General features: G+C 36.5%; 1 protein-coding gene across 6 annotated transcripts in view; it reads right to left on the bottom strand.

Moving 5' to 3' along the window:
- Nucleotides 1-214: 214 nt before the first annotated feature.
- Nucleotides 215-25,073, bottom strand: part of GOLGA3 (golgin A3) — a 28,872-nt gene continuing 4,013 nt past the window's right edge. For 4 of the 6 annotated variants that reach the window (XM_084539204.1, XM_084539202.1, XM_084539203.1 and 1 more), the window contains 22 exons: nucleotides 22,868-23,149; nucleotides 21,881-21,993; nucleotides 20,670-21,355; nucleotides 19,591-19,702; nucleotides 18,761-19,067; nucleotides 17,960-18,162; nucleotides 16,927-17,064; nucleotides 15,857-16,018; nucleotides 15,204-15,572; nucleotides 14,719-14,796; nucleotides 13,201-13,464; nucleotides 12,566-12,660; nucleotides 11,500-11,716; nucleotides 10,755-10,898; nucleotides 9,943-10,140; nucleotides 9,261-9,377; nucleotides 8,613-8,752; nucleotides 7,687-7,819; nucleotides 7,362-7,484; nucleotides 6,792-6,956; nucleotides 5,696-5,850; nucleotides 215-4,670 (listed from right to left, as the gene is read on the bottom strand). In XM_084539204.1, the coding sequence (XP_084395330.1) occupies nucleotides 4,460-4,670; nucleotides 5,696-5,850; nucleotides 6,792-6,956; nucleotides 7,362-7,484; nucleotides 7,687-7,819; nucleotides 8,613-8,752; nucleotides 9,261-9,377; nucleotides 9,943-10,140; nucleotides 10,755-10,898; nucleotides 11,500-11,716; nucleotides 12,566-12,660; nucleotides 13,201-13,464; nucleotides 14,719-14,796; nucleotides 15,204-15,572; nucleotides 15,857-16,018; nucleotides 16,927-17,064; nucleotides 17,960-18,162; nucleotides 18,761-19,067; nucleotides 19,591-19,702; nucleotides 20,670-21,355; nucleotides 21,881-21,993; nucleotides 22,868-23,149 (4,412 nt within the window). In that variant the 3' untranslated portion in view covers nucleotides 215-4,459. The remainder of the gene's footprint in view (nucleotides 4,671-5,695; nucleotides 5,851-6,791; nucleotides 6,957-7,361; nucleotides 7,485-7,686; nucleotides 7,820-8,612; nucleotides 8,753-9,260; nucleotides 9,378-9,942; nucleotides 10,141-10,754; nucleotides 10,899-11,499; nucleotides 11,717-12,565; nucleotides 12,661-13,200; nucleotides 13,465-14,718; nucleotides 14,797-15,203; nucleotides 15,573-15,856; nucleotides 16,019-16,926; nucleotides 17,065-17,959; nucleotides 18,163-18,760; nucleotides 19,068-19,590; nucleotides 19,703-20,669; nucleotides 21,356-21,880; nucleotides 21,994-22,867; nucleotides 23,150-25,073) is intronic. The other 2 variants (XR_014698817.1, XM_084539205.1) reach the window with 2 other exon arrangements.

Here is a 25,073-nt window from a genome sequence, read left to right as displayed (position 1 = left end):
ACTGGCCACCTCGTTATGTGCAACGTCAGCATTGTACGGATATGGTGAGGGTATACAGGCAGTGCAGTACAAGAAGAGGGAAGAAAATCAAGACAATAGACCTTCAGAATAAGTTGAAGTGGCTGTGCAGCATATTCTGAATCCCGAACAAAAAGTCAAAAAATAAAGAGAAGATTACATCGATTTCTCCTTACAAGAAAAAAAACAGCATGGAGCCCTTTACCAAAAATAGTTTATTGCACAAAACTTTTAAAGGAATTCCTATGCACATTATTTTTATAATCAACATGCTTTTTGTGATCATAAATAGTAATGGTACATAGCGTAACTCCTCCGTCCCCTGGCTCATCCACTCAAGAACATGAAATGATTAACTTCCATCTTTACAAATACCGCCTAAGCAGACATTAAATTATTAAATGTCATGTATAAAACAACAATTTCTTTTACAATACTGAGAACATCTCTATCTCCTCCAGAAATCCGTGCATCTGTATTGGAAATTAGGCTGCTCTACTCTCAAAGACTGAAGTGTTATGCAACATTAGGAGACAAGTGTGATCAGACTGACAGCTTATGAGCATCAGTAATTACTTTGGACTGTAATTACTTTCATATGAAAATATTTAAAGGCTCTGGTCACATCAAGTCACATGCATACTACTCATACTTCCCTGGCAAAGTTATTAGAACATACATCACAAGCTTTTGCATCACCAGTAGTGACTTTGTCATCTTTAAGTTAATCTTGTATTGATACTATCTGTCCCCAGTGCACCTTTAACATTGTCATAATTAGCATTAAAACTTCTGTGCCACTGCATTTCATTCCCCTACAGAGGTATAAATAATCCATGAAAATACAAGCACTAGAACTTCCACTCTGGGTATTACTCTATTTCAATATGTGAGATTCTCATAGACTCCAGCTAGCATATTGCCTGAACAGTTTGGGATCAGATCCTCCCAGAGCATGAGTGGATCAGGGGCTCAGCAGATCCCTATACAGTGCACAAGTATTTCCAAGAGACGTGGAAGACGATAGAATGGAACATTGTACAATGTTCAGCAACAGCATAGACTTGGTAAATAACATTTTTTCCATTATAGGGCTTCTGTTGTTGTTTAATGGACAATTATTCCAGAGTCCTCAAAAACCCAACCCATTTGAAAAAGCAATGCTGCAGCCTTGAACAACTTTCAGTATTTGGGAAACATTCTCATTTTACAACAACATTTCTGCTTCATCAACAAGACTTGTTCAGTGGGTAGCAGCCACTGAAGAACAGACATGGAAAACACAGTCTGTTACAGAAAAAAAAATTGCACATTACTTCAAAAACTGAAAAAGAACTTTGGAAAATTATTCTTAAATTTCTAAATACACATCGATATTAATGAGGCACTGCTACTCCTCTGATCTATTTGGTAGTGCTGAGACATGCAGAGGGAACTCAGGTTTCATTCTGATAACTAGTTTGTTTACTGCCTAGACAGCAGGAGACCTGAGGCTTTGAATAGAGAGCATGCTCAGCCACAGGGTGAGGCTTTTTAATGTAACAGCAACTATTTCTCTGGATAATTAAGATACATAGCTGATGAGCTTCAAAGAAGAGGGTTTGCTTTTGTCACATGCTGAGTGCTCTTTCTAGAAGGCTTCTCAGTGACTTCTGTAACATCAGTGGATCATTACCTCACCAGACTTAGAACTGCAGAAGTCTTGTCATCCGTGCTTCGTTTAAGTAAATGGCATACCGCTTGTGTTTGTAGAAAACCACATGGGGGACATAAAGTGAAAATAACTCGTGTCCAGGAATTTCCAGAGAGAGAGAGAAACAGGTGGATCAATGCAGAAATCTAATTGGAGAACTTCACAACAGCTCCTTCATCTTTAAAAGGAAAAATATGCATCTGAGGCTACTTGATTATATAAACTCAGATGTCTTACAGGGAGCTAGTGAGAAAGTGCTGCACTACACTGAAAACTGAATGCAGTCTTATTATTGATACAGAAGGGAGAGCAGATGTTCTTAAGACCTATGAAGTTTTCTCACAATTCTGTCTTCTTTGATACCAGATAAAAGCTTTATCTATGACAACTGTCGGCAAACTTTTGCACTTAAAACATAACAGATTAACTACAGGCAATGTATTTACCAAAATGAACACCAACATTAACCCTGCACAAGTGTTATTTTATTTAAAATCCTGAACATTTGGTAACCTTTTTTGTACTGAATATATTATTTATTATGTAGTTTTAACTTTGTTATTTAACAACACTGCGTATTTCCCCTCTTAGAGCTTAATATACAGGCAACTTCAAGAACATGACAGCAGCAAGATAATCAGTACCATTTACTCTGCAAAGTAGACTGCAGTAGTACGCAGACATTAACATGTCTAAGCTAGTAAAGCTTTTGACTTTTCTTTAAACAGATCAGTAATTCCATACGTTGGACACCTAATGTCACACTAATACACTTCTCCCTTCACCAAATTGAAAACCTTGACTTTCAGCATCACTTGACTCTGACCCCATAAAATGTAAGCTAAATTCCAAGGAATTAAGGGGCACAACGTCACTCTGGAACACTAAGTGCAAAGTGTTCAACTGGATGGGATCTTGAGTTGGTAATTATGAGAACTAAGACTCTGAATAAACACAGCTTCTCCCCACACTTGTTTGGGTTTTGCCTTATTGTTAAGCAAACTGCAGTCATTTCCCACAGAAACATACAAACCCATCCAAAAGGAGCCTCCTCAAAGAAGCAACTGCCTCTTTACAAAAGTAAGTAAACAAGACAAATAGAAATTAGAGACAAGGTGACTTTTCTGAATGCTGTTATAGCTAATTATGAAAAAAATAATTGAAGAGATGCTTTTTTTTTTTTTAAAAAAAAAAAAGCTAGTCCTCTTATACTTACTAGATTTTCCAATGCCAATCTGTAGTGAATATAATTGATGTGTTTTCTATGTTTTTAAAACAAAAACATGTCAGTACCTGAGTTGCCAATGATTCTTACAAATAACGTCGTGTGTGTTTTGATTTGTGCTTTAGCACATTAGATGAAGCAGCATCCCTGCACTGATTTTTGAATGAGAAGTGTGGCTTATCACTGCACCCTAGGCCACATGGACTGATGGGACCAAAGAAGAAGGAATCTAAGGTGGGCTTCTTTAATAATAATTTAGCCAAGGCACCTCTAGAGAGAGAGTGTCATAGTTCCACCATTTACATTCACAACAGACACCTTGTAATAGAGGATGCAAGAAGTTGGGACAGTGTGTGGAAGAAGATAATCAAAATAATAATTGTATATAGGCATTATAATTTTGTCTTTACAGTAAAATAATTACATTTCTAAAAGCTCTGGCTTTTGGGGGCTAATTTCCCTAAGCCATTTGTACAGCATGTCAAAACCCAGCTAACTTGAATGTAACATTAGAACAATGGCAGTAACAAACAAACAAAACAAAACCAAAACAAAACCAAAAACCCTTATGTCAGCCTTAACTTACAGTATATAAGAATATTAAAACAGATAGTCAAAGTCAGAAAATTATGGTTTTTCTTTTATATATATATGTATATATATTACAAGCATACCTTTAATCAAGGATGTCTACTTCAAAAGTTGAACTAAAAAGGTGCAAGAAGTGTTTGTGCAGTGAAGCAAAGCTCCCTACTGGCCTGCAACTGTAAGAGAAAAACTTTGACACTTCAGAAAACATCCCAGGCAAATCTGCCAAAGTTCTGTCATCTTTGCAGCCTGTTTCTTTTGCCATAGATCAAAGGTCATCTTTGTAACTACAAATGGCTTCAAATCTTTTTTTTTTTTTTCCCCTAAATGCAGACATATGTAATCTGAAAATAAAAAATAAGACATCGTAGGTGGGAGAAACAAGGATGCTCTACTAGGAGTATCCATTTCTCAACTGCTGCTAATAACTGAACAGGAGCAGGACTTTTTTTTTTTCCCTGCAATTTGGATACAGCCCAAGATAGGCGAAAAACTGGGGGGGTGAAAAATCAACACCCCAACCCCCAACCTAAAGAAAAAAATAAACAGAACAAAAACCAGATGATACATAATTAACAGTCATCTATTAACAAACTTACCCAGATTAAACAAATGCAGACCTGGAAGCAGATGCTCTTCTTGGCCTCATTTTGAACCTTCTTAATCTCTCACTAAAGCCAAATGAGTCAAATTTACCACTTGGCAGTCCCAAACATGGTAGAATTATTATGGTAAGGTTTCAAACAAATCCTTGGAATAGCACATTCGGCACTTATTATTATGCCAGTTTCTCAAAACCATGCCCTTTGCTTCTACAGGCAAAAGCAATATTTTGAACACCTTTTTTTTTTTTTTAAATGAAATAAATAAATAATTTTGATAAAGATTTGTTTACACACTTAAAGCAATAGGAAGAAGGACAACTGCAGAGAAGGTTATAGTGTTAAAACTTCCCTGTCACTAACATCGCAATTCTGTTTCTTTTCATCTACAGTAGGAATCTCCTGCTGGTCTGATGCAGTTGCAGGACTGGTGGAAGTAAGGTCCCTCAATAGCTGCCCCTCAATATGAGTCCATGAAGACATTGATTCATGTACTGTAATGGTGTGTTCCTCCATCTGACGCTGAAGACTGTCCATTTCTTGCCTTTTAAAGTTTTGGGAACAACAACAAAAAAAAAGAACAAATATTATCAGGCAGAAAGTTACATGTTAAATGCACGATCACAATTACTTTTCTGATTCTTGATAACTACTCCAAGATTATCTAGGCTGTAGCTGAGAAAAAAAGTCTAAAGGAACCTTAGAAATTGTCTTTAACTTACAAGCAAAACAAATACAATACGCTTAATCCAAAAATAAGTGCCAACACTGCAGCATCTCCTTTACTGCACATACTTGTTGCCAGGCATTATGCAGCATCATTTCCTCAGCACAGGCACTAAGTGACTGCAACCTGATGAACATGGTGCTATTGCTGGTATAAAAGGCAACATGAGAAGAAGAGGCAAGGAAAGCACCAGAGAAAAATAAACTAGATAAACACATTATGACTCGTATTCAGACACCAATTTAGTAAAAATATTAGTCTGGTAATAGCCTGTGATAATGTTCCATGATCCCCTGTCTCTTAAAACATCGATGATGGTGGAATTTGCAGCTCAGTTCTCCACATTAACATCAAATCCCCATTTTCCTGAAGCTGGAGCTTTCAAGCTCAGAATTGTGTGTGCATCCTTGTGAGCAAAGACATGCAAATAAATTCTTGGCAGAATAAAATTTCTCAATATAGATTTATTAATGCATCGCCTGGGCTCCTATCACAAGCAGCCCTGCTGGTGCTATGAAGAGAGAAACACCAGCTTCTCCACTGGCAACAACTAAAAATAGCTGTTTCTGGTTTGTTTTGCAGTATATTTATTTGTGTACTAAAAAATCAACAATCTAGGATGGACATTTTGCCTAGTATATTGTAAAGGCTTCTTTTGTTATTTCATTGCCATTTAAGCAAACACTTAGGATGACAGAACATCCTAGTGTCCTAAATATAGTCCCTTTAAGAGCAAAATAATTCATTTCACAAATCCTTTTTTTTTTTTTCTTAGGCTGGCAGATGGTTTCCTGGAAACATTTAAGAAATTATTTAATATGGTTTTAAATAACAGGCCATACTTCAGTTGCCGGAGACAGCTGTTCAGATTTTTTAAAGGCTCCTTGCTCACAGCTGTTGATGGTTTCAACAATTCTTCCAGCAAGGCAGCAGGAACTGGACAATCAGGAATCTTGACTGGAGTTACAGGATTTGAAGAGTTATTCTCTCCTTTCCTCTGGTTAAGGGAAAAAAAAAAGAGCCATAAATAAAAAGTCAGCTTATTCCATCCATTTCACTTTTATCACACAAAGTTTCATATCACACTACTGGTACATAACACGGATGTGCTTCTGATACCTGCTCAGTTAAGCCTCATGGGTCACAAGCAAAAGTTCCTAACCTAATGTCAGCTTCTAGTCATACTTATAGGTAAACACAGAGCATACAGAAGGACTAGTTAAGAAATAAAACAAGAAGGATTTAAATCTGGATCTTCACAACAAATTTTAGTAACATGCTACCAGTATAGTTAAAAGAAAAATTCAGGAAAAAAAACACAAAGAAGTATAATCAAATAAGTCCTCCTGGAAATTCTAGAACCTGCAGGATGAAATATCTAGATTAATGTCTAGAAGAATGATACAGATGAGTTCCATATGAAGTTCTCTTAACTGAGAGAAGTACTTCAAATAAGGAAGGAGCAAGAGATCTACTATTGCTGCATTTTCTGTATGTGATTAGCAAATAGGAAAAGAAATAAAAATCAAAGAAGCCATTAATAGTCACCTTTTGAAATTGTGGAAAGATGAAAAACTAGATAGGACAAGAATAGAGAAGACAGACACGTGAACATTAAGAAAGTACTAACTAAATATTTGCCCATGATTCATTATGTAATTTAAGCACTTATTTTTTTTTAGTTTATTATAAGTTAAAATGTAAGTGGAAGATAATATAGTAGACACAAAGTTTTCTAATGAAAAAGAAGTCAAGACCAGTAAAGTTACTTTTGCCTGCACATCTTCCCGTATTTATTATTTAAATATCAGAACATCAGTAACTTTATATTACGGGTAGGCATTTCAATTAAGAGTTTTCACCAAGTTTCCTTGCAGCAGAGTATTTTCCAGTACTGTAATCCAATTACACTACTACATATTCTTCCTACTCCAATACCTTCTTCATCTTGCCGTGCTTCAGATCTAACTTCAGTTGCTGGTTCTGCTGCAGCAGTGACTTCATGCTGTTCTTCAGTTCACTCACTTTAGCCTGCAGCATAAACTTATCCTTCTGAGTCACTGACAGATCTTCTCTCACCATTTCCAACTCAGTCTTGATATTCTAGATAGGAAAATAAGGGAATCAATCTGATATAAGAAAGCAGTACAAAAAATCCAGAACTAAGGCTTTCATCACATTTTTCAGATTCCAGAGGAAACTAGAAAAAGAATAAAAAAAATGATAGTGTTATGTGAAACAAATTCACCCTGACAGAAAACCAGAAATAAAATTAGAAGTCAGTAACCTATTTTTACGGTGTAAGGTCAATAAAATAAGAAACTAACAAAATCAAGAAAGAGTAAAGACTGCAAAACACATCATGAATTAGGTTTTATGAATAAAAATGTGTATTAAAAATCAGTGTAAATGCTTTTAAATGCTTCTAAACTATAAAATACTGTTTTAATTATCCCCCTACACCAATACCAGGTATCCATCAGAATCTCCACCTGCTAGATTAAATACCTGTAGGACAACTTGCATCCCTTCTAATTCCTTATGGCTGCGCTGTTCACTCATATCCAACTGCTGCTTAAGTGTTTCTATTTCTCTTTCTTTTTGTTCTACTTCCCACTTGAGGTCTTCCACCTAACAACAACAAAAGAGCATCTTTAGAATTCTCTATACATGAAATCACTCACAAAAAATATTATCTGTGTCTCATGAACCTTTCCTATTTTTAAGGAAACTTCCTAAAATAAATTTCATTAAAAGTTCCTGGATGAAACACAAATGAAATCATAGAACACATCCTAAGTAAGGATAAACATAGTAGGTGTGCAGGTTTTACCTCTTGGCTTACTACAGGCTGTTCACTAAGCTTGTCATCCAGCTTTTTCTGCAGAAGTTGGAGCTGAGATCTGGCTTCTGCCAGCTCTTGCTGAAATTGTGATACTTCCTGGGAATGTTTCTCATCCTCTGCCCTACACAGCAATATTAACAGAAACAGTACTTACAAAATCTGTCCTTTAAAACAAGTACTTCACTACATTAATATACGATTGTTAATTATATGGCAGCTCATGACACCTGGTTATACCTTTGAAGGCTTGCCAACACATTTGCTGCAAGAGTTAAGTCACAAAAGACAGATGCGTAAATATATATATATGCTGCAAAAACCACATTCTTTGAGCACTGGTAATATTCCAATTACAGACAACAGATTATACAGTGAACAAAACAAGAAGCCTGTCAGTAATTGTGCTTTTGTTTTAGGAGAATTAGAGTTAATCTTATATCCATTCTTATGTAGGTCTGATAATTTCTTACAATGTAAGAAAATTGGTTCTGTACAACAAAACAAATAGCATTTCAATATACCATGGAATATATCCAATGCTCAAATTTATCTTCTACATAATTCTTTAGGGATGTAAGAGGGGAGAATAACAGGATAATATGTATATAAAGTGTTAACCCTCACTAGTAACAAGAAATAGCAAAAATCCATGTCAGAACTGAAAAAGAAAAGAAGGTGGTGAAGCCTATATACAGCCTACTTTGGGTCTAATTGAAATACTAAGAGACATGAACTTGTAAATATTTGCCTAGCATCCAAACATGTATTTTATGATCAGGCTCAGCTGGGATGCATTTCAACATAAACCACTTCAGAATGGCAAAACCAAAAATTCATTAACATGTGTGTTTTTCAGAGGATTTATTTTGTTTACTGTACTTCAAGAACTGGGGCATTTATTACAGTGTACTTACTGCAGTTTGTCCACTTCAGCCTGAAGGGCTTGGACAAGGAGTTCTTTGGCTTGTAGCTCTTTCTTGATCTCATTGAGCTCAAGGAAAGCAGCTTTGTAATGACGGCGATTGTGTGCTGCATCTGCTTTGGCTGCTGCTACCTGCAAAGAAAAAAGATACAATTTTTCTTTGTTTTATCACTGTACGAGTATCAAAAAAGAACTAAGCTAAAAGGGTACAGAACAGATCAAGAAAATTGTGCAGCAGAATTAATTTGCTGCTTATAATTATTTTTGTTTATAAAAACACTGTTAGTGTTGTCATCCTTACTAATGCTAATAGTGGTTAATTATTACATAATGAAAAACCACATCTGCTAAACTGCTTTCTTACTGCAAATTTTTTGATGAAGCAGCATCACTTCAGGATACACTCCATGAACCACCGCAAGCTACAATGGAACTTTCTTAGTAGTCAGTGAGCATGATTAACACTGGGCACAACAGAAAAGACATCAATTGATCTTTCAACCAACTATCAACCATCATGTCAGAGACCCTGCAGGAAGCAGTATGTTATAAAGCATAGATTTTTCTGTAAAGCTACCTTTCAAATACTTTACATTTAAATCATCTTTTAAAATAAATAAATAAATAAATGACCCATTACCTGTTCCTTAAGGTCTTTAACTTTTGACTTTTCTTTCTCTAAGGAAGCCTGTAAAGTTTGAATAAGTTGTTGCATTTGCTGGTCCTCCTCCTCTTTTCGCTTTAGGACTGCCTGAACCTGTAGCACATCACAAAAACAAATGCATGGTTTGTGTAGACTCAGTGGAAGACCAGAAATGCCAATAGAGTAAATACAAACATCAGCCAAAGCAGCAGTTGCAAAAGCTTATCTCTGCTGTTTACTGATAACTGCTTCTATAGAGTACCATTTCAAGCTTAAAGTAGCCATGGTTAAACGGTAGCACATTATAGGCAACAAATTCCCTTTTGCTTATACCACAAGAATACATTACCATTGGCATAAATATCAACATTAATTCCAGTGAATCATTATGTGACAGATTGCATGTTTCAAGAATCTTAAATGAGCCACACTTTCACAACTGCAAGTATTTCAGCATGATTTATTTACACCCTAAGAGAGAAACAGCTCCGTTTAGCGCAAAATATCATTTCTGATCTGTTCTTTATTCTCATACGTTACTACTGTTATGCAACATACAGGAGGCCTGCATCTGAAGAAAACACACCAACTTTGCATCATATCAGTGAAGACCTCTACATCTTACAAGAAATATTAACCATTTCCTTTCTTAAGGCATAATACCAAAAAGTCATAATACCTGTAGATTCAGTTGCACCAAATCTGCCTCTCTTTTTGCTAAAGCTGTTTCTAGGATATTGTTGTGCTCCCGCAAAGCGGCATTGGACTGACTAAGGCCCGTCAGTTTTCCTCGTTCATGTTCCAGTTCAAGGGCCAACTTCTTGTTAATTTCTTCTAAACGTTTTATCTTCCTCCTGAAGCCTCTAGATTCCTGAAGCTGTAGCCAGAGAACAGTTGAAAGTAAATACAAACATCTCCAGATTAATACCTCAAAAAAACTGACGTAAATTAATTTATTTGCTTTTACAGTTTTCCTTCATTCTCCCTGTCCCCCTTTTTAAAAGGGTACTTCAAAACAAGTGCATTTTCACATTTTTTTCCGAATGGAAGACTCAAAGGCTTGCTAGAAAGCACAATCAATGAGTACTGTTCACATGGAGATAAAGAGTAATTGATGGGGTTTTTTTGTGCAACTTTACAACTGAACACCACCACCCTGCCCTCAAAAATCACTGAGCATACATGACTCCCAATAGTTTGGGAAAATAACTATTCATGTATATTCACTATTTTATGGCCAGACACAGCTGGTATTTAATACAGGAACTACTTTCCTCTCATCTTCTTTTCCCCTATACTACAGTGATTCATAAAACCATGAAGAGACAGTACAGAGCAGAAAAGTTATATTACGTTAGCAACACAATGCTTGCACATTAGATTCTGATTTCCTGCACTGTTGGAATAAAATTATGGTACTAAAATTTCTCCCCGCCTCTAGGTGCTTTTTACTGTCACCTTCCCATCTACCATGTAAATTCAGGTAATCACCTCATCCTCTAGTTCCAGCACTTTCTCTCTGTATTCTTCAAGCTCCTGGCTGGTAAGCGAGATCACTTCTTGCAACTCTTTTTCGAGCATCAACTTGCTTTTGCTAACAGTTTGCAACTCTGTCTCCAGAGCTTGAATCCTTTCCTAAAGACAAAAGGATCACAAACCTGATTCATTTACCATCCATCTCTGCAGAGGCAATTTTGTTTTGTTAAGAAGTTTATTTCTCTACCAAATATTAAATGAGCTGCTAGTGATTAATGTAAAGGTCTAGCTCAGAGCTTTCAACCCTTTGCATCCAACCGCTACTTTTATCATTTTTCTTATTTTGCTCCATTAGTCCAAGGAATTTAGGTTTTCCCTCAATAAATCAATTCTAATACTGTTGAGAATTAATATATGATAGTCATAACATATATGATTAAATTACGGCTACCCTGAAGAGATGGCAACTGTCTATGAGGAAAAAAGCAGTTAAAGTTAGAGTTTGGGAAATTTTTCAGATCCCAAGCAATTAATGATCTCAAAAAACGAGTGAAATACAAAAATACAAAGCCTGCCAAACTATTTCTTTCAAATATAATTAAGGAAATTCTCAGTATTCACAACACTGATACCAGCATTCTTAGTTAACTTTATATTCCAAGTGTTTTCATCGCTTCAGTGTATAGTAATGTTTCAACACATATTTAATAATGTGATAGTGCTATCTTTGTATTAACAATGTTAAAAGACACCCACATACTTGAGCAATCTGGTTATTTCCACCATCAGTGATTTGTGCTTTTAGTTTGCTCAACTCTGCTTCAGCAGATTCCTTTGCAGTGAGGGATTCCTGTAGCCGCCGACTAAGAATGCCGACTGCATTCTCATAGGCTTTATGCTTTGCTTTCATCTCTTTCTGAGCACTTGTCAGATCTGACCCTAGACGCTTCATTTTCTGTTTCTGCTCCGTAATGGCCCTAGAGTGAAAGCAAAAAAACAAAACATAAGGTTAAAACAAAATTTGCCAGAAAATGATATTGAATGATTAATTTTTGGCATGGTTCAACTGAAAAGAAATAATAAAATCTGCATATAGTCCACTTAGCTAGTCCATATTTCACCAGCTGAACTGTAAGGATACTACAGGACACTGTGCCAAATGCCTTGCTGTAGTTAAGGTAAACGACACCCACTTTTCTCCCCTTGTCCTAAGTCACTCATCTCAGAAAAAGCCATCAGATGGGTAAGGTACAATTTTGGCCCCTTGTGAGGTAATGACCAGGACTTTGGAACACATTCTAAGAAGGTTGTTATGGTAATTAAGAAGTCTTTGTCAGAATTATTAAAATTCCAGTATGAAGGAATGTACACTACTCTCTTTAAATAACACAGAATTTAGAATAAGAATCTAAACTAAGGTTTCATCTAATCTGAAATTTTCATTGGGTACTTCATGTCTCAGTGAAAGTTTTCATCTGTGGTTACCAGTTTAAAAAACACACACACACACACACACCAACTTGTTCTCATTAAGCCCAACATTCTAGCCATTCAAGGTTAAAATTTACTGAAAGAAAATTAGGATTAACTCCATTAAACATGTTACAACATGTTAACAATACATGCCATACAACATGTATATCGTTGTTTAAAAGCATGCGTGAATCAGAGAAGATAGAACTCCTGCAGTATGCAATCAGTACTTGGACATGGATGTTATTTCCCAAACAGAAGACTAAGGAATAGGAAAAGGCTGATTACTAAAAGTGTGCATATGAAAGATTAATGTTATAGATCTTTTGTCCATACCAAAAGAACAGACTTACTTTTTTGCTTCTTCTTGCATTTGTTCTACTTCTAGTTTTAATGACTGATTTTCCTCAGCAAGAGATGCCATTTGTTCCTTATCGAACTGCAAGGACTTTAAAAGGGAGAGAGAAAAACAAAACAAACAAACAGACATGATGCAAGAACAAAAACACGTTTTCTCTATGTTGCTTTACAGGAGAATAAATACAAAAAGTTTCAAAATTATTTACAGTCCTAAAAAAAAACATGTGGGAACAAAAACACCTATTTCAAGGTTCTCTGCTTCCTGACTCCTTTTTATTACCTTTTAAATTCTTTCCTCTGTGGCCACCACCACAACATGTATGCACACAGTTCTACTTTGAGCTCCGCTCTCAGACAGCATTCACTTTGGGACCAGGTTAACTGCTTCCACACCACACTTCTACCACTCCTGGAGCATGCTTCTCCCCACTGACTTACATGTACATGAGGTGTTACTGAGCAGTCACTTTAATGTGGTAGGTATATGCTCAACTATATATACAGTATTAAATATGTATCCAAGAACCTTAACTTGCAGCCATTCTGTTTAGTTCCAAAACTAACAGAAACAGCAACATATCCTGTATGTAATATTCTCTCAAAGTCCAATGCTTGACACCTTCCATACCTGTAGGCGTGCTTCCATATCATCTCGTTCTTTCTGCACTGACTGAAGATGATTTTCTATTTCCACCATCTGCTGGCGAACCTGAGATACTTCCTTCTGTAGTTTTGAATGTTCAGATTCGAGTGATTGTTTTTCAACTTGAATTTTCAGTAGCTCTCGTTTTAACTCTTTCACTTCTGAGTCTAGACGTTTCTTTGTAGCTTTCAATTCGCTAATCAGCTGGTCCTTAGAACTTGCATCTCTTCGGTAAGCTTCCACCATGACCTTGCACACAAGAGTTTCAAGAACAACATAGCATCTCTGTTACAACTTCGCTGTAAATTACTCTTAAATTTCTAAAATATTTACCGATGTTATTCTAGTTTTGGGGGGAGGTGGTGTCAAACAATACAAACAAATGTCATCTGTAACAGAATCACAGAATGGATGAGGTTGGAAGGGACCTCTGGAGGTCATCTGGTGATACTCCCTGCTCAGGCAGGGTCACCTAGAGCACTTTGCACAGAATCATGCCCAGGTGGGTTTTGATTATTTTCAGAAAAGGAGACTCCACAACCTCTATGGGCAACCTGTTCCAGTGCTCTGTCACCTTCACAGTAAAGAAGTTTCTCCTCATATTCAGATAAAACTTCATGTGTTTTAGTTTGTGCCTATTGATTCTTGTCCTATCTTTGGGCACCACTGAAAAGAATCCAGCCCCAACATCTTGACACCCTCCCTTAAGATATTCAGATACATTGAAGATCCCCTCCCAGCCTTCTCTTCTCCAGGCTGAACAAGGCCAACTTGTTCATTAAGTGAATATGAATAAGTGTTTATAGCAGTACGGTATACTCCTCATATTCTTTATGGAACTGCACTACTTAAACACAATTAAAAAATAATTTTAAAAATTAGCCATTCCATGCACATAATTAACAACTTTTGTCATGAGAAAGGGAGGGAGTGTTAATTGCAGTTTAAACAGCCTTCTCAAAATAAACCAAATAAGCTAAAAAAACACCTTTAGTATTACATTAACGAGCAATAAAGTGGTAAATTAATGGTGCCTCTATGCATAATACATATTTACAACTAATGATATATCAATTTTAAATTACTATTTTAAAACTAATTATTTGGAATAAAATTTGCGATAAAACATTTTTATTCTCCTCTGGCAACTACAATTTTTCAAAGCTGAAGGAAAATGAAGACAACTGAAGATTTTTCTAAGTGCTTTTGAAGTGCTTTTGCAAAAGAAAACCTAGTAACAAGCCAGAGAGAGACTTTACATAGTGGATCAATTAGCAAACTTCATCAAGACCAATGAAAGCTTGAAATGATTGGTGGATTCACTTTTTCTTAACTGCAGGTAAAAATTCAACTGAAACCATGTAATAATGTCACCAAGTTCTTTGTATTTGATACAGAAAATGAATTCCAGTCTCCTCACAATAGCCCTCAGAAATACATACTTACACTACAAAAAATAAGTTATTTGTTTTCATTTCTTTGAAATAGCTTGCTTTTGCTTACCTTCTGCTGCAGGAACTGTTCCTTCACTTTTTGAACCTGTTTTTTGAGGCTGGCATTTTCTTGTTGCAGATTTTCTACCTGCCAGAGGAAAGAAACAAACATGCTGTTTTACACGTGAAACATGTCGTATTCTACATTATTTCAAGCACTGACAGTATTTTTAGCTATGCTTGTACAAATTGCCTAATCTAACAAGGATCCTGTTTCTGACTAGGTATCTCAATAACACTTTTAGATAACCCATCAGAAATAATCTCACACTTTATAATGAGCTCAACCCTCGGGAGTAAACAAAGGTCCCTTATCCTGCCAGTAACATTTTAGCGTGTCATTAATCTACATATGTGGTAAGCAGATCGCACCAGTTCACATATACATGATCAAATCATGTACAAATCTGTCATGTAACTGGCAATGTCACGTGCCTGTGGCAACACTTGCCTGGAGCAGCTATTTTTAGTAAAATATTTTCAGGGATTTCTTACCTGGCTTGACTTTATTGCAATTTCTTGCCTCAGTTGTTCCAACACTTCTGATGCTACTTCTGTATCTTCTTCAAGGCGTTTTGTTCCTTCATCAAGTTGCTCTTGGTTTGCTTTTGCTGTCTGCAGTGCTACTTCCAAGACAATCTTCTCATTTTGCAAATACTGTATCATGTCATCTTTAGAAGTAGCATCACTCTGGAATTCTTCTAATCTGGCCTTCAGTTCATCGTACTGTGTTTGCAGGTCATCCAGGGACTGCTCTTTGGTGTGCAATGTCTCTTGGGTCATGGTGAATTGCTTCATTAGATCTAGGTGTTCTTGCTGTAAAGATTCAAGCTGCAAATCTCTCTGATGCAAAGTCAGCTTGACCTGAGAAAATGTGTTTTAAGATTAAATTTGTAAGATTAAATTTATACAAAATGAATGAAATTTCAAAAACAAAAACAAAAAACACAGTTACAGAGATGATTTAAAAAAAAAGTGGGGGGCCTTTTCACCTGGGACAGAGTGACTTTGATATGGACTTCATTTTTGCAGCAATCTTTCAGACTGTTTTTAAAAAGTTTAGAGCTCAGTATTTATTTACTACTGCCTTTTCAGCCAATTAACTATTTCCTTTACAACCTTTGGTAATTTGCCTAAAAACAGTCTACCTGATCCAACTCTTGCTCCAATGTTGCTGCAGAATCAGCCATTTTCTGAAGCTGTTCTTTCTCATCCTCAAACTCCTCTAGTTTTCTCTGCAAATCTTCTTCCACCATGGTTTTAGCCTCCTGGATCTGCATGAAGGCAGCTTCTTGATCTAACATGTCAGCCTGTGCAGAAAAAGCAAGTAGTTAACATCTACAGTTTCAGTTGGAAGGGGCTGGTGGATGTGTGTATGTGTTGGGGAATAAAAAAGAAAATAAAAGGATAAGTTATCAAGAACATTTCTAGAAGAAAGTAACAAGCAAATATAATTTTGATGTCTGCCTTACACACTTGTATATCTTTACCGAAGTCACTCACTCATATACTTAAGACACCTTAGAATAAGTTGAGTGTCTTGTATACTTGTGACAATCTGAGTTCCTTATATAGCACCATGTCCTTTCTAAATGGACGAAACAGGGTATAAATAAGACAAATATTTAAAGTATTAAAATTAAGCCGCTTAGAAAATTCTGAAACAAAAATAAATTCCTTGGATACTGTAGTAACTCCATGAAATAGAAAATCCTGTCATTTACACAACTGCTATTGGAAGCAGTGGAGATGGGTTCTAAACGCTTTGAAAGTGAATGCGCTGAACTTCAATAGATTTTACTCATTTTTTCTTCCTTAAGTACAGGAAGGATAAACCTGAGCAATTTCACACATTTAAGAAGAATTTTACTAACTTTATCTTCCAAGTAAGTTTTCTCTTGGAAAAGTTCACGAATGGGCAAAGCAGAATATTTACATCCACTTTTAAAACTCAATTAAAAGCAAATATCAGCTCTGAAAATGCAGGCGTCACCTTGGAATGGGAAACATGGCCTTTCTCCCTCTTGCTGTTTGTAGTTTCATACAAATTTATTTGTTCTGAAACATTTCTGTTTTTATAAAGCATCATTTTAACCAATTCATAAGAATTTCATACTGCTTTGATGGTAAATACTTGAGTTTTCAAATACTATGCTTGCAAAAACTAAATATGCAACTTAAACAGAACATAATTAATGAAGATCACCTACAACCTCACCTCAATATTCTGCAGCTGTGCTGCAATACGTTCCTTTTCTTTAATTGATCTGTGCTGGGTTTCAGTCAACTGCTGAGACAATGCCACATTCTCTAGTTTGAGATGTTCCAACACACCTGCTTGGGTCATTTGCCCAGCCTGGACGTGGGAAAAAAAAAAATATCACTGATTAATACCAACAGCTCAAATTGGTGAGTTCTAGGAAGAAAAAAAAAAAACAACAACAAAAAAACTGAACCTATCTGTGCCTAATCTCAACTACTACTTACATTGCACTATAGGTGTTCATTCACATAAGACAAGTGATTAAATTTATGCCTCAGTATCAACATGAGCTAACACCTTACAACAAAAAACAGAACAACTCCCCCCAGCCTGCTCTCCACCTGAAGTATAAAGACATTGTGTGTGAACTCTGACAATGGAGCCACTCTCAATGTCCTTTGGTGTTGTGGTTTAACCTGGCAGGCAGCTAAGCACTCAGTGGGATTGGGGAGAGACTTGGCAAAAAAGAAGTAAAAGCTTATGAGTTGAAATAAAGGTAGTTTAATAGCACAGAAAAGAAAAATAATGATGATAATAATATGTACAAAACAAGTGATGCACAATGCAATCGCTTACCACTCACTGACCGATGCCCAGCCTGTCCCTGAGCAGTGGTCGCCCCCCCATACTCTGGCCAGCCACCCCATATAACTGTTGAGCGTGGCATCGCATGGTATTGTGGACAACCATCCCTTTTGACAGTTTGGATCAGCTGTCCTAGTTCTGTCCCCTCCCAGCTTCTTGTGCACCCCCCAGCCTCCTCACTGTCAGGGTGGCATCAGAAGCTTAAAAGTCCTTGATGTAGTTTAAGAAATGCTCAGCAACAATTAAAACATGATTGTTATCAACATTGTTCTCATCCTAAATCCAAAACACATCACCATACCAGCTACCAGGAGGAAAAATAACTATCCCAGCCGAAACTAGGACATCTGGATAAAATTAAAAGAACAGATTGTCAGTCCGATGTGCAAACAAATCATAATACCTGTATATTAGCCATCTCACTCTGCAGCCTGACACGAGCCTCCTGAGCGAGTACCAGCTGCTGCTGGTACCACTGTCGCACATTTTGGAGTGATGTGATTTCTGTTTCTGATGCCTTTAGCTTATTGGTCAGCGTGGTCCGTTCCAACTGTACTTTATGAAGTTGATTTTGTAAGGAAGCCAACTGTTGTCGCAGATCATGAACTAAAAAAAGGAAAAGAAAGAATCTGGACTATTATACTCCATCGCTCAATTTTTACGCACACATTTTCAAGGCTTATTGCTGTATTTGTAGCTTATTTATTTGAACAAAAATATATGCACCTAATTACATAAAGATTGGCTGCTCCTGCAAAAGCAAAAAATGAAAATTCTGGAATCCAAAGAATTAGGCTCATAAACAGAACGAAATTAAAATAAATGAGCAGTTTCTTCAAGCATTCAAAGCTCCTCAGAGGCTGAAAATATGAATTAAAAAATAAAATCAGAAAGCAGGTATCCTGACATTGAGATTCATCATTACAGACCAGTATTTGTGCAGTTTTCTAAAAAACGTTAGTTCACCATCAAACAGTTATTAGATTACATATTTATGCCTCCTCCCACAAGCTGGCTGTGTCTTGCAAATTGTGGCACTTGTGACACAACATAGAAAACAAACACCTTAAAATTTAGCTATTTAGTATGTTATTAATAAAATGCAAATTAAAATTATTTCTTGCTCTTGGACTTCAGAATTATGTTGAATTAAAATGATTTATGGAATAATAAAATTTAAAGATCAAAATTTACATCAACCCACCTGTGCTGTCTCTGGTGAGAACACTTTTTTGCATATCTTCAACCTTCAGCATGAGTCTTTGGTACTGCTCCTCTGCTAACTGCAAATCATTATTTGAAGAAGCCAAACTAGCATTCTTTGCTTCCAAGGTGTTTTGCAGGTCAGCCATTGCTCTTTCCAGATCCCAGCAAGATTGCTTTAATGTGGCCACTTCTGAGCTCAGCGATTCCTGCTTCTGTTGGCTGTTTTGGCTGTGCTCCATCTGTGCCTGAAGCTTCATGTTCAAAGCTGCAAGTTGGGCTTGTAGCTCAGTCTTCTCTTTGAGAGCCTGAATGTGTCCCAGAAATTAAATACAAAAGAGAAAATACATTAATGGCTGATTAGAGATAACAGCAAAATGGCTTTGCTAAGGCAAAGACCACTTACTTCAAATAATGTTTTTTTGAAGTGACACCTCGCATAGTAAAAAGTTCAAATATTCAAAAGAAAACACAGAGGAAAGCACAGACAAGATGTATAGTGTCTTCATCAAAAATCCTGACATGGTTATTGGCTTATAAGATGTGTTTCCACACTAAGTAAGAATGCTTTGCGTTACCTATGTTATACCATCAGTCAATACAAAGAGAAAACACAGACATCATTACCTTAACTCTGGATTCATCATCTCTAAAGTTGTTGTCTTTTTTTCTAGACCTTTGAAGGCTTTAAAGACTACCTTCATAAGAGCACTTGTAATGTATCTAATTCAACAATGTTTTTACAAAACACATTCCCATAAGAGGAGGAAGCTCTTGAAAATTAATTAACATATTAATATAATTTGCTAAATACAGAAATTCATTTTGTACCTGATTAGCTTCTACTGAAAGTGCCTCTAGCTGCCCTTCAAGTCTCATCTTCTCCTTTAGCACCTGCAGCATTTCATCATGAGTTCCTGCGATAGAGCTTTCCATAGATACACTGGAGACAGAGATACCACACACAGATAAGAGTTAGAGAGTACAACACTCACCTAGTTGAAGAAAAGGGAGTCTGAAATTAAGAGGTACTCAGACTCCTTAAGATAATATGCTTCTCATCTAAACTAGAAATTAGGATACGGTTTCTCATTTTATGATGTATCCAAAGCACAGCGAAACAACCTTCATTACCATCCAAAGAGAAAGACATTAGATTCACACTGAAGTTGTGTGTGTTAGCTTTCTATATTTGCAGCAACTAGAATTTATTGTGGTACCCATATATTTGTTATGTTTACAAAAGCGCAATGGTTGACTTCAGTGTGTTCTGTAGCTGCATATCCCTTTATAAGCAGACAAATGGACATAAATGTGAAAAACAAAACCTCCACAAATGTTGTCCACAACACCTGCTTTAATGCAGAAGTTCCTGAGAAACAGCAACAGCTAGTGCAAAAGAAAAAACAGGTATTCGGCTAAGGGAAAAGTTTAATACCTATTACAAACACACAAGCTTGTGAGACTACAGTTAAAGGACTGAAGAGGTTAAGAGTGTATAGGACAGGACTCTTAGCATTTCATGACTTGAGGTCTGAAAGATACATAGATCAGGTAAACAACCATAGTAAAAATCACCATTTGAGACAGTTATATCAACACTTTCAGGCTTTAAAGACTAATGCCACAAAAGTGATTCAGTGAATAAATGGAGCACAGATAGACACAATTGCTAGGAGACCATTTAAAACATTCTATCAGTGTCAAAACTATTTTTTTCTAAAGATATATTAAGTAGGTACTCTGTGAAGTGACCTTTCAGTTTCTTTTAGAATCCATAAGTTAAAAGCTGATTCAATCATGACGAACACAAACTGGATCCAATGCTAGTAAAAGATAAGAGTAACAGACTGCCTATCCCAAAAGAGCACAACACCGTAATCATCTCACTGCCCACCAATCTCTCTTACCTGCTAGAAAGACTGTCTCTCCGGCTCCGTACTTCTCCATTAAAATCTTGCTCTTGGGCTTGGTGCTCCACTGCTGCAGCCTGCAGCACTTCACTGATGGAAGGAAATTGCCCCATGGCATCAGGATGTATCTTCTGACCATTTATTGTATATGGAATGCTCTGTTTGCCTTCTGCATTCTGTAAACTGTTAAACACCACTTTTCCTGACACGCTGCTGTAGGTAGAGCTGTCGCTTTCATTTCCATCCATCCTCATTCCCACTTCACTTCCATCAATCTCTGAAATGTTATCTCCTGCCAAGGAGGAATTCTCTATTCGATCATCTGTGTCGGAGGGTAGACTAATCTCAGAAACAACTGATGTTGGACCACTTCTGCTTTGCTTCAGCATCCCACCAGGTAAGTCAGTAGCCAGAAGACTCCCGGTAGCATTTCTAGAGTCTGAATCTTCACTTCTGTAGTCAGCCAAGGACCGGATCTTACTGGACTTTGAAGATTTTGAACTTCTTCTCTCTTTTGAGGATGCTGGAAGTCCCAAGCTGCCCAGTTTGGGTCCCCTGGGGACACTGGTCCGCAAAAAGGAATATTCTTTTGTCATTGCTACAGTGCTAGCCCTTGGCAAGATTTCTGGATTTAACATCAACTCAGGATCTAGCGTGCTGGAGGGCCGGTTTTTGGATGTAGACTGATTGGATGAAAAGAAAACAAAAGAAAGTAAATTCCAGAATGTTACATTTGAACTAGCATCAAGGATTTGTTTTGTTGTAGAACTTAATACGTAAGTATTAATATAAAAGCTTTAAACTTTAAGTTTCTGTATCATTTCATGAATGAGGTAAACTACATGTATGGCAACAATCAAGACTAAATATAGACAGGTTGAAAGCAATTAAGGTAGAGTCTAAAAACTGAAAGATATAGAAAAAAATGGAAATTAAATAATTCAGATTTGGAATAATTTTTCTTAAATTTAAGATTGCCTACATTTTTGTTTTGTTTTTGTTTTTTCCTATTTCGGGTAGCAAAAAATAGCATTACCAATGCAATAACGGAGAAACAATATAGAGAACCAATTCCAGAAGAAAGAGATTTTTTTTTTCCACATCTGAAAAATCTGAGTATTTGAAGCACAGCAAACAGAATTTAAAGCATAGACTGTATAAGTTCCCATCAATAACTGAATCTAGAACATCTGTTGGGTGGTACTCACTCTTTCTTGATGTCTCTTCACTCTATATTGTTTGAGCTGCTCTTCTAGCCGTCTTCTTGCTTGAAGTCTTATTTGTTCTTCATTCTCCAATGGGAGTGAAGACTCTACTGAGCCTGTAAGTGAAAGGTGCCTTTACAGTCAGAAAGAAACCTCCAACACATGCAAATCTGATGCAAAAGGAAAAAGCCCCTTCTACCATCAGCAACATGCTTCATGCTTAAGCAAAGAACGCAAGGAAAGCCCGTTGCATGCACCTCAGAATACCCTTCTCTAATGTATCTTTGTGTAAGCATTAATAATGACTGCGTATTTCAGCTTTCCCGTTTGCAAATACTGTCGCTCTTCTGAGTATATATGAAAAGAGAAAGATCTTACAGCAAGAACAAGACTATTACTATCTCATCTGTTCTGCACTTGTAGTAGTACTGAAATTAAAAAACTGAGACAGACCTACACAGTCTATTCATTCCTTAAAGGCCTGAGAAAGGCTATTCATTAGATAAATTTTCTACTTTGTTAAATCACGTTAAGTCTTTCTAATAGTAATGCTTTTAAAAAACATTATTGAAGATGCCTGGAGCATTAGACACCTTGCTATAAAGGCTTTGCCCTTCTACTCCCATGTTTATTACTTATCTTAAAATCACCTGGTTGTGCTGTGTTTTTGTTATTTTTTTATTATTATTATTTTTAAGTTGTCACCTATTATTTCTAGTAATAAAGAAGGAAGATGAGAATCACTTCAGTCCCAGAAAACAAATTCCCGTCCAGTGTGAGAATGATTTTTAGATGTTAAGGCACGTGCTTTAGTTGCAGCAGAGAGTGGTTTACTGAAAGAAAATGAATTTTAGTTCAAAGTAAAAGCTTACTGCCAAAATGACACTTAGTCCAAGCTGAAATGATATTACAGATTTTACAGTCAGGCTCAGAGAAAAAAGCTTTATGCAGCAATAGAAAGCAGGGGCGCTATCATAAACAGATGCTTACACAATTCTGTTTCTTGCATGGGAAGACTTAGTTTGAGAGACTGCAAAGCTTCTTTTCTAAGAACTATGCCCTCAGCACTAGTTCCCTGAGACTTCCTTAGGCTGTCATGGAAACCAGTCACACCTGGGGATGACTCTTGACCCTGAGGACTGCTGGTGGGATCAAAAGATATAGGAGAGTCGGGGAAGAGTGACTCTGGCCCATTCTGGCAGGCATCTGCTTTGATGTTTATCTTCAGACTTTCCTCTTCATTTGGCACTTCACTGACGCTAACACCAGTAGCTGAAAGAGAAAGTTTCACTGAGATACTCCGTTTATCTTTACACTGCCACATAAAAACAACACCAACACTATTGCCTTTAGACTGTAAGAATATAGATTGCTAATGACAATAAAACAATTTTATAAAGTATGTTTCTTCTGGTCTTTTAAAATGAAGAAACACCTTTAATTTACTTTAATATAGTGCCTTCAGACAGGATCTCAAAAGCGGCCATGAATTATTTTCAAAATGTCATGTGGGTTTCTAAATCGTGTTAGATTTAGAAGCATTGTACACCAAATATAAATAATGTAATCTGTGTCACACTGAGCAGCAACCTACTACAAATAAGACGTGGCAACTGCAGGCCTCTGCTGAGTGATTCAGCTCTTTGGTATGCTTCTGGGTACTGGTGAGAAAGCACCCACCAGCCCAACTCCCAGCATGGGCCAAGCAGAGTTTCTGAATTTTATACAGAGTTTAAAATTTTTCCAAGAAGATGGCTCCAATCATAAGTACTGCAGAAAAACTTACGTGAATTAAAAGAATAAATCTAGCAATTATAAGGCAATTCAAGAACCACTTTAATACCAATCTTATCTTGACATATCTGTGTGTTTTTTTTTTTCCTCTTTTCCATCATCAAACATGCATCTGCAATAACAGCTCAACACTTCATAGGTTTGTATTTTGGATTTCTCACACATGTGCACTTCACTTGGTTGGGTACTACTGATGTTTATGAAAGTGCTGTTGCAACAAAACTATATATCTAACATTAAATGCATTATTTTAAATCTCAGTAAAACAACTCAAACAAGCAGGGAACTGGAATAGCCACTCTCATTCTGTTCACATACCATATACCACTGTAGTAACTGGAATTCAGCAGGATATATAGAAGATTATTTTTTTTTCCCCATAAAGACATATGAAAACATTTAGCATTTTTAATCGAAGTACTTGCAAGCAGAAAAATCAAGTTTCCTCTTTCTATTTTCTCTCCCCGCAGCTACAGACTTGAAAAAGCACTTTCTTGCATTTTTATTTTTATTTTTTTTTAAATGATGTCAGGAAGACACAGAACTGAGAAACAATAAATTAGTAAGAAGATCCTCTCAAAATGTGTTTCTAAGATACATATGCACAAATATTCTGTATCCAGGAAGTTGATTACAGAGATTAAAGAAAGCTTTATTGATTTTGATATCGGTCCTTTACCACATTGCTAGTAAACTTTATAAACTTTATATATGACCCATAAACATATTATGGGTCACTACAGCCCTCTGAAAACAAAACAATTCAAAAATAAGGCTATTCATCTACGTGGTGAACATGTAAGCATACCTCTTTAATTAAATAAGCCATATGGGAAAAAGCCAGAGGTAAGAAAGTAGGACTTTTTCCACTGCTACCCATTTGTTCCCACCTCTGTGGTACATCCTCCCTTGAGCCAGCACAGATGTTTGTAGGGTGAATCAGCACAGAGGAAACTGAATGAGAAAACAATGTGGATAAAAAAGTAAATATCTAAAACTCTCAGCTGTAAGTGGCCTGAACATATCAGTTCACTGAATTTTGAATTCAAACACTTTCAAGTTGTGTTTTTTTTAATCACACAGAGAACATTTGAAGGCCATTTTACCCTGAATCAGTTCTCTGATTTAGCTCACCATGATAGAAGGGATGGGTACAACAAGGACACAAAGGAAGAAAGAAAATGGGATTGCTTTTTTAATGACCTACCAATGTAAGTCAGATGAAGACATTCTAAAACTGCAGCTTAGATTGTCAAAGGAAAATTTAAAAGAGAGGTGAGTGTTATGAATAGTACAAGCAAACAAAAATAATGACACCTTACACAATGAGAAATATTGTTTCTGCTCATCTTTCAGAAACTGCAGCTATTACTGCATCAAGTTTATACCTTTTTTCTATTTT

The sequence above is a fragment of the Aythya ferina genome, assembly GCF_964211825.1.
Source record: "Aythya ferina genome assembly, chromosome: 17".
NCBI classification, from domain to species: domain Eukaryota; kingdom Metazoa; phylum Chordata; class Aves; order Anseriformes; family Anatidae; genus Aythya; species Aythya ferina.
This window is presented reverse-complemented; position numbering and strand designations above follow the sequence as displayed.